Below are 10,161 nucleotides of genomic sequence, written 5' to 3'. Positions count from 1 at the left end.
TCTAGGCTTCAGACTTGGGAGAACACACACTGGAGAAAGAAAAAGCTCTGTTATTATTAAATCAGAGATGCTGGGGCAAGTGTGGGGTGGAAGGGTCTGACACCAATGCCACCAATGCTACACACAGGATCTCAATTATACTATTACATTCACTACTCCTGTCAAGGGACAAGGAGTAGGGGAGAGGGATGCCAATATAACTTTTGGTTGCCTGGGAGAGCTCCTGCAGCTCTGGTTTTTCAAAACTGGTAAGCAGTCCTCTGAAAAGTCACCATTCCCTATCCTACGAATCCTCTCCCACAAGGAACAGCTACATTTGCTCATCTTGGCTTTCACATTTAAATTTGGTTTTGAAGCTAAGCAGCGGACAAATGGCTTGGGAATCAGACACTCTCATTCATGCCCAGGACAAGCTGTCCAAGTGACTTTTACCCCATGAGGCCCAAAGAAAAGCAGATAATGAAATGAAGTCACTTGCTGCTGTGAAACAAATGTGGGAACATTTATGAAGTTGTTTTTATTCAGCTATAAAGATTGACTGTAGCACTTTTTGATGGGTAACACCTTAGATGAACACTAATTATATTGTTATAAATTTAGATCAGGATCAGAATAGGATTTGGAAAAGACGGAGAAGAAACAAATCTCCAAACATTGAAACAGAAACACCTTTTTTTCCCTTTAATTAAATGCTACCTTCCTATAGGTTTCCCTGGTTTGCAGTCTAAGGTAACAGAAAACAAGGCTTCGAGCATTTTGAAGAAACTGCAGGTTAAGCTACGGTGCCACGCAGGAGAGTGAAACTTGACCGGAGTGCCAAATCTCAGGCCCGTTCTGAGAGCAGAGGCAGACTATCCAATGTTTCCTAGGCTTCCCTCCATTTCACCAATTAAATTTTCCCTCCTCTGGCTAATCCACAGCACAATCCCCTCATTGCCTCTTCTGGCCAAATTGTTGTTAGGAGGGTACCTGGCAGGCATTTGTGGCTTCTGCTTAGACTGGAACAGGGGTAGCTCTGACCCACCTTCTCCCAAGACGGCCTGAATAGTGGGGGTTGCTGAGGAAGGCCTCTGCGGGCAACTGAAAGGCCTGTTGCACTGGGAAGAGCACTGCTTACCCTTGGGAAACCTGGCAACAGTTGCCTCTGATCCCAATCAGAATCAATCCATATCACTGGGAAAGGTCAACGGAAAAAGAGCTTCCCTTCCAAAAAGAGTAAGAGGAAATGAGAAATAGAGACAAAAAAAATATTTAGAATGGCACAAAAAGTGATATGCGTAAACTTTTTTTTTGTTATTAAATCTAACTATAAGTTTCCTAAAGTCCAGTTATCAAGTTGAATTGTGTGGGACAGAGGAGAGAAGCCAGTTGGGATTTTCCTCAAGAGTTCACAGCTTCAGCCTGAGAGGTCCTGGGTTTGCGCTGGGGGAGCCCCTTTTTGAAGGACGGCTTGGGTAGGTTGGGCTCCATGCTGGTTCCAGTTCCATTGGTCCCTGAAGAGTGAGTCTGGCCCCGTTCACTTGAGTTTCCTGGTGCCTGGGGTGAAGCATTCTGATACCTGGAACCAGATGAATACCATGAGCTATTTCTGTAACGACCCATACCGTCGTGTCGCCCTTGGTTCATGGCGTCGCTGGACTTTTGGCCTTGTGGCCTGTAGCCTTGTCCTCCTCGTCTGTTCCCTGGCAATACCTAAGGATAAAAGAACACAATGTTCAAAGCACTCTGGTGTTATGGTACCTACCTTGTTCAAGTTCAGCTTATAGGAGTATTCTGAAAGCATAACTGTGGTACCCCATGCTTGGGACTCAGACTCAGAATTCTATCAGAATTCCAATCTAACCTAGCAGTAGAATTAATAAATCTTTCATTAATCTTTCCTTCTCTCACATCTAGGTGAGCTCCATGGAAAAGGAGTTCACTTTTCTTTAACTGGGCCAAAAAAGAAAGCTAAGAAAGAAGAAAGAACAAAGAAAACATACATTTCATGGTTGCTTCAAGCCTTCAATTAGGCAAGTATCTTATCACATGTTTGAACTTGGAAGATCATAGCCATTTGTAAAGATGATGCACACTTGGATAATAAAATAAACATCATTATGGTCTACTTTGCTATATATATAACGAGTTTTAGATCAAATCATGCTGTTGTGACATTTAGTTCATCTTTCACATTACAACCCAGAAAGCTTATGCCATAATTTTGTTTTTCTCCCCAATTTCAATGCTATACCAGGTGTGAAGAATTACTGACAGCATTGCCTTGGATTGCTATAGCCTTTTTCTTTAAACTAAGAAACTATGGATTAGTCTTCAACTTTCTAGTGTTTGTCCCTACTCCCACCAGGTTTACTGTCTTTCTTTCTCCCTGATATATTCCACACTATGCTTCTATGGATATTTTTTCATGCTTCTAGGGAGTTGTTGCTTTCGGATGTACTCTGGTGAGCCTGCCACTGTGGTGCTTGTCTACCCTGAGATGGATGCGTGACTCCCAGTGTGACTAATTACCAGGCAATACTACCTACGACAACTAGAATCACTGCCAACATAAGAAAGTCAGCAGCTCTTAGCAACAGGAATTCTAAACTGGCTGGTGGTATGGAACATACATACCAAACGCTTTCTCAGGAACTAACTGGGGTGGAGGGATTCAAAGTAGGTGTGGGTTGGGAATAAAGAAAGGAAAGTAAACTTTGACAATCTGGTGGGTTTCCTCCCTAACTTGCTAGTGTGGAAGCTAGGTTACCTCCCGATGAGGCTGGTAGGGCCGGCTGCTGGAGTTGGTTGTGGCTGCAGGAGCCTCTTCTGGTGCAGAGCTCTTCCTATTAGCACTTGTAAGGCTGGGAGCAGAGGCACAGGTGGAAGAGGAAGCAGCAGAGGTATCACTTGGGCTACTCAAAGACACAGATGTAACTGAGCTACATCGGGATCTGGTTGAATAGCTGTTCTTTGGATGGGACACTGAAACACAAACATGAGGAATATGTGGTCATATGATGGAAGAGCATGGCGGGTAAGGTTTCCCCTCTTTCTCCATTTCACAATGAGCAATTTAAGATAAAGAGCTGTCTGCTAAGAGTAGTCATAAAAAAAGAAGTCTGTATTTCAAAATATCTTCTCTGGAATAATATATTTCTCTTAAACCATCTAAAAGAAAAAAGAAAAGAAGTCTATAAAAGGGGAAACAGGAAGGAAAGTTGCCCTTCTGCCTTCTTCCTCAACTCCTTCCAAATCCCTCTGTGTGGTAAATGAATTCTAGAGTCAGGAGAACAGTTTTAAGAGCAGAGTTACCCATCCTTCCACCGACTAGTGATTTCTTGGCATTTCCTACTACCTAAATTCCTGGCTCCAGCTCTAGGAGCTGACTAAGCTTGAGAACAATAGTATGGGCCATATGTTCAGTTTCCCATGAAGGAACATTCTAAAGGACAGACTTTGTAAAGAAAAAAAAGTAAATAAATTAAATCTTCCCTAAATCTTTTTTTTTTTTTTTAATTTTTATTGTGCTCTAAGTTAAAGTTTACAAATCAAGTTAGTCTCTCACATAAAAACTTATATACACCCTGCTACATAATCCCAATTACTCTCCCCCCAATGAAACAGTCTGCTCTCTCCCTCCACTCTCTCCTTTTGTGACCATTTTGCCAGCTTCTAACCCCCTCTACCTTCTCATCTCCCCTCCAGGCAGGAGATAGATGCCAACATAGTTTCAAGTGTCCAGCTGATCCAAGAAGCTCACTCCTCACCAGCATCCCTCTCCAACCCACTCTCCAGTCTAATCCGTGTCTGAAGAGTTGGCTTTGGGAATGGTTCCTGTCCTGGGCCAGCAGAAGGTCTGGGGGCCATGACCACTGGGGTCCTTCTAGTCTCAGTCAGACCATTAAGTATGGTCTTTTTATGAGAATTTGGGGTCTGCATCCCACTGTTCTCCTGCTCCCTCAGGGGTTCTCTGTTGTGTTCCCTGTCAGGGCAGTCATCGGTTGTAGCCAGGCACCATCTAGTTCTTCTGGTCTCAGATGATGTAAGTCTCTGGTTCATGTGGCCCTTACTGTCTCTTGGGCTCGTAATTACCTTGTGTCCTTGCTGTTCTTCATTCTCCTTTGCTCCAGGTGGGTTGAGACCAATTGATGCATCTTAGATGGCTGCTTGCTAGCATTTAAGACCCCAGACGCCACTCTTCAAAGTGGGATGCAGAATGTTTTCTTAATAGATTTTATTATGCCAATTGACTTAGATGTCCCCTGAAACCATGGTCCCCAGACCCCTGCCCCTGCTATGCTGGCCTTCGAAGCATTCAGTTTATTCAGGAAACTTCTTTGCTTTTGGTTTAATCCAATTGTGCTGACCTCCCCTGTATTGTGTGTTGTCTTTCCCTTCACCTAAAGTAGTTCTTATCTACCATCTAATTAGTGAATACCCCTTTCCCACCCTCCCTCCCGCCCTCCTCTCGTAACCACAAAAGAACGTTTTCTTCTCAGTTTAAACTATTTCTCAAGTTCTTATAATAGTGGTCTTATACAATATTTGTCCTCTTGCAACTGACTAATTTCACTCAGCATAATGCCTTCCAGGTTCCTCCATGTTATGAAATGTCACAGATTCCTCACTGTTCTTTATCGATGCATAGTATTCCACTGTGTGAATATACCGTAATTTATTTACCCATTCATCCGTTGATGGGCACCTTGGTTGCTGCCATCTTTTTGCTATTGTAAACAGTGCTGCAATAAACATGGGTATGCATAGATCTGTTTGTGTAAAGGCTCTTATTTGTCTATGATATATTCCGAGGAGTGGGATTGCTGGATCGTCTGGTAGTTCTATTTCTAGTTTTTTAAGGAAGCGCCAAATCGATTTCCAAAGTGGTTGTACCATTTGACATTCCCACCAACAGTGTGTAAGTGTTCCAAACTCTCCACAGTCTCTCCAACATTTATTCTTTTGTGTTTTTTTGGATTAATGCCAGCCTTGTTGGAGTGAGATGAAATCTCATTGTAGTTTTGATCTGCATTTCTCTAATGGCTAATGATTGTGAACATTTCCTCATGTATCTGTTAACCACCTGAATGTCTTCCTTAGTGACATGTCTATTCATACCCTTTGCCCATTTTTTAATAGGGTTGTCTTTTTGCAGTTGAGTTTTTGCAGTATCATGTAGATTTTAGAGATCAGACGCTGATCGGAAATGTCATAGCTAAAAACTTTTTCCCAGTCTGTAGGTAGTCTTTCTACTCTTTTGGTGAAGTCTTAGGATGAGCATAGGTGCTTGATTTTTAGGAGATCCCAGTTATCTAGTTTTTCTTCTGCATTCTTAATAACGTTTTGTATATTGCTTATGCCATGTATTAGGGCTCCTAACGTTGTCCCTATTTTTTCTTCCATGATCTTTATCATTTTAGATTTTGTATTTAGGTCTTTGATCCATTTTGAGCTCGTTTTTGTGCATGGAGTGAGATATGGGTCTTGTTTCATTTTTTTGCAGATGGAAATCCAGTTACGCCAGCACCATTTGTTAAAAAGACCGTCTTTTCCCCATTTAACTGTTTTGGGGCCTTTGTCAAATATCAACTGCTCATATGTAGATGGATTTACGTCTGGATTCTCAATTCTGTTCCATTGGTCTATGTATCTGTTGTTGTACCAGTACCAGGCTGTTTTGACTACTGTGGCGGTATAATAGGTTCTAAAAATCAGGTAAAGTAAGGCCTCCCACTTTGTTCATCTTTTTCAGTTATGCCTTATTTATCCGGGGCCTCTTTCCCTTCCATATGAAGTTGGTGATTTGTTTCTCCATCTCATTAAAGAATGTCGTTGGGATTTGGATCAGAATTGCATTAAATGTATAGATCGCTTTTGGTAGAACAGACATTTTTATAATGTTAAGTCTTCCTATCCACGAGCAAGGTATGTTCTTCCACTTATGTAAGTTTCTTCTGGTTTCTTGCAGAAGTGTACTGTAGTTTTCTTTGTATAAGTCTTTTACGTCTCTGGTAAGGTTTATTCCCAAGTATTTTATCTTCTTGGGGGCTACTGTAAATGGCATTGATTTGGTGATTTCCTCTTCGATGTTCTTTTTGTTGGTGTATAGGAATCCAACTGATTTTTGTATGTTTATCTTGTATCCCGATACTCTGCTGAACTCTTCTATTAGTTTCAGTAGTTTTCTGGAGGATTCCTTAGGGTTTTCTGTGTATAAGATCATGTCATCTGCAAATAGAGATACTTTTACTTCTTCTTTGCCAATCTGGATGCCCTTTATTTCTTTATCTAGCCTAATTGCTCTGGCTAGGATCTCCAACACAATGTTGAACAAGAGCGGTGATAAAGGGCATCCTCGTCTGGTTCCTGATCTCAGTGGGAATGCTTTCAGGCTCTCTACATTTAGGGTGATGTTGGCTTTTGGCTTTGTATAAATGCCCTTTGTTATGTTGAGGAATTTTCCTTCTATGCCTATTTTGCTGAGAGTTTTTATCATGAATGAGTGTTGAACTTTGTCAAATGCCTTTTCTGCATCAATTGATAAAATCATGTGATTCTTGTCTTTTGTTTTATTTTTGTGGTGGATTACATTAATTGTCTTTCTAATGTTGAACCATTTCTGCATACCTGGTATGAATCCCACTTGGTCATGGTGAATTATTTTTTTGATATCTTATTGAATTCTATTGGCTAGAATTTTGTTGAGGATTTTTGCATCTACGTTCATGAGGGATATAGGTCTGTAATTTTCTTTTCTTGTGGTGTCTTTACCTGGTTTTGGTATCAGGGATATGGTGGCTTCACAGAATGAGTTTGGTAGTATTCCGTCATTTTCTATGCTTTGAAATACCTTTAGTAGTAGTGGTGTTAAGTCTTCTCTTAAAGTTTGGTAGAACTCTGCAGTGAAGCCGTCTGGACCAGGGCTTTTTTTTATTGGGAGTTTTTTGATTACCTTTTCAAACTCTTCTTTTGTTACGGGTATATTTAGCTGTTCTACCTCTGTTTGTGTTAGTTTAGGTAGGTAGTGTGTTTCTAGGAATTCATCCATTTCTTCTAGGTTTTCAAATTTGTTAGAGTACAATTTTTCATAGTAATCTGATATGATTCTTTTAATTTCAGTTGGATCCTAAATCTCTTTTTAAAACATTTGAATGACACAAGGTATAATCAAGACTAGCTAAATATGAACAGAACTAGTCTTTTCAACAAACACCTATCTTCCCAAGTTTCTTTCTACAAAAGTAATCCCCAATTCAAAATACCAACCTAACTGAAAAAAGGTTAGTAGTATTTTCAATTCAAATTTTTCAGAATTCAATGGTTTAAAACTACCCTCCAGGTTTTTTTCTTGGCTTTAAGTATGGGCTAGTGATGTTCACAATCACTACCCTAGACCCAATATTTCAGTTCTATATTGAGACAGAAAGAACAAGCTCAGGGCTTGATTGATGTGTCTACAAACCCTTACCTAAGAAGCAATCCTTCTCCCCTTTTAAAGTTACCATTTACATTCATATAGGGTCGCTACAGAAATGCTGGTGAGGTAGTGGTTAAGAGCTATGATTGCTAATAACCATAAAGGTCGGCAGTTCGAATCTACCAGGCGCTCCTTGAAAACCATATGAGGCGGTTCTATTCTGTCCTATAGGGTCACTATAAGTTGGAATCGATTTGACGTCAATGGGTTTGGTTTGGTTTTAGGGTCACTATGAGTTGGAACCGACTCAATGGTATCTAACAATAACAACTTAAGCACCTATTACATGCCAGGCAGGAGTCCCTGGGTAGTGCAAACAGTTAATATGCTTGGCTGCTAACCAAAAGGTTGGAGGTTTGATTCCTTCCAGAGGTTCCTCAGAAGAAAGGCCTGGTGATCTGCTTCTGAAAAATCAGCCACTAAAAAGCCTATGGAACACACTTCTACTCTGACACAGGGATTGCCGTGAGTTGGGATCAACTCGGCAACTGGTTTACCGGTTATGTGCCAGGCAAGGCAGGTACGGTCTCCCCTCTGGAGTAAGATGAGGTTACAGGAGGTTAGTGTAGAGCCAAGGATTTAAGCTTGGTCTGACCCCAGAACCCCATGCTCTTTCCATACATATCATATACCTATCGATGCAGCAGAAAATAATGAAAAAATGATATTTTATATTTAGGAAGCTAGAAAATAATCATCATCAGAGCTCAAAACATCTGCATCCACTGATTTCATAAGTATCCAGGGTTGCTTTTCAAAAAATCAAACACACAAAAACACAAGAGGCACTGAAGAAGAATCAATGGAGAAGCCAATCAGCACCTCACTAATTAGCAGAGGATGTTTTTCTCATCACCTTGTCTAGCACTCATCTCTTACCATCTTACCTTGTCCAAATGAATCAATACTCTTCTTGAGGGTTTCTACATCACAGGTGAACCGGGCTACTCGTCCCATATCCTCATCATATTTACGTTCACTAACAAAATGCTGGAGAAAGGCAAAGAAAAGTCTCCAGGTTAGACAAACATTATACATGGAATCTACAGCTTGTTCTATATACAGATGAAACAAAATTATTTTCAATTGTCTTCAGTGCTTCAAAGTTTATTAAATGGCCATCATATTACCGATGTTGGGTAGTTGACCAAATTCACTCATTTGCATAAGATCTCAAAGATGGGTGTATTTGGGAAGCTTTATGAAGTGCTACACGATAGTCAAAGCCCATTAGGTATAAGTGAGAGAAACTGTAGAGAAAGAAGAATTTATAGTAGAGGGCCATCTTTCCACTGTTGGCTATTTCTACACTGTCCCATTTTATAGAGAAGCAGAGGCAGCAAAAATGCTCAGAAGTAGGTGGGCAGTTGGTTGCAACAATGACCCCATTTAGACAGACATTTGGTATTCTTTAATAGGAACTTCCTTAAAAACTGAGTTTATCTTTGTTAGTCCTTGAAATAGGAATAATTTCTTGAGATGGAAAATCATTCATGTGAAAGGTCAACTTTGCAAATGAGAAGAGTTTATGCTGTAAGTAATTTAATCCTTTTAAGTAGACTGAGCTGAGAAGTAACCAATTACTTGGGTCAAAACTAACTATACTCTAAAAATTGTGGGGCTGGAAACATGTTGGGAATAAAGTGCTGCTATTTTTTTTATTTCAATAAACAATGTCTAAGGTAGCCTGGAATAATTTTTTCAAATGAAGAAGAGACAAGAAACAAAAGTTAAAGGCCTAGATATAATTTGGAACAACTGGGCTCCTGAGAGCAGTCTTCTTAACTAGGGGCGATCTAATCTCACTTTGGGTTTTCAAGGAGTAGAATCAAATGTATCAGAATCCTCAGGATGCATCTAGAAGCAGTGAAAGGGAAAAGGAAAGATAAAATTTACCTTTGGGCTTTCAAGCCCTAAAGCTTCAGAATATATTGTGGCTTAGGAAACCACATGACCCTCTTGTAGCAAAGCCTTGAGAAGTGTAATATCAGTCTGAGATTAATTCTGAGACAAATTCTGGGGTTTGCTAAGCCAAAGACATAACGAGAATGACGGAAATAAAATGATCTGGAAATAAGACATTTAAATTGCACAGCACCCACTTCAGTACACTGAAAACTCGGAGCGAAACAGATCCTTAGTCAGCCTGCAGAAATATTTCTAGCAGCTTTTCAGCCACGTGGGAAGGGAACAGATGAAGCCTATGAGAGCCAGAATTCTCATCTAATTCCAAAGGGGTTTCCGGCTTCTCCCAGACAGCTGAATGAGACTGACTGGCATCAATGTGTGGAAGACTTTCTATAAAATTTATTAATATACTCTTAGTTAATGAGAACATGGTAGTTTAAAATATGCACCGTTTGGCTATTTGCACTCTCTCTCTCTCTCTTTTTTCAATGGCTATCATCTTTCAGAAATAGATCACCAGGCCTTTCCTCAGAGGTGCCACTGGGTGGATTCAACCTTTCAGTTAGTAGCCGAGTACTTAACCATTTGTGCCACCCAGGGACTCTGCAGAAACACCGTTTTGTTGTTGTTGTTGTTGTTTGTTCTTTATAAAAGAATTTAAAAGGTATGTGTATTAAACCCAAGTCATCTTTATAAACAGATTAAATATGACCAACATCTCAAATTAATAATTTTTCTCTATCAAATCAGAAGCAACTAATCATTATTTACTGAACACCTACTATGTGCTAAGG

General features: G+C 40.2%; 1 protein-coding gene across 2 annotated transcripts in view; it reads right to left on the bottom strand.

Moving 5' to 3' along the window:
- Window positions 1-494: 494 nt before the first annotated feature.
- Window positions 495-10,161, bottom strand: part of SPATS2 (spermatogenesis associated serine rich 2) — a 162,278-nt gene continuing 152,611 nt past the window's right edge. For both annotated transcript variants that reach the window (XM_049883031.1, XM_049883030.1), the window contains 3 exons: window positions 8,347-8,449; window positions 2,750-2,964; window positions 495-1,692 (listed from right to left, as the gene is read on the bottom strand). In XM_049883031.1, coding sequence (XP_049738988.1) covers window positions 1,381-1,692; window positions 2,750-2,964; window positions 8,347-8,449 — 630 coding nt within the window. In that variant the 3' untranslated portion in view covers window positions 495-1,380. The remainder of the gene's footprint in view (window positions 1,693-2,749; window positions 2,965-8,346; window positions 8,450-10,161) is intronic.

Source organism: Elephas maximus, chromosome 4 (assembly GCF_024166365.1).
Source record: "Elephas maximus indicus isolate mEleMax1 chromosome 4, mEleMax1 primary haplotype, whole genome shotgun sequence".
Classification (NCBI taxonomy): domain Eukaryota; kingdom Metazoa; phylum Chordata; class Mammalia; order Proboscidea; family Elephantidae; genus Elephas; species Elephas maximus.
The sequence above is the reverse complement of the archived record's forward strand: the minus strand, read 5'-3'. Positions and strand labels throughout refer to the sequence as shown.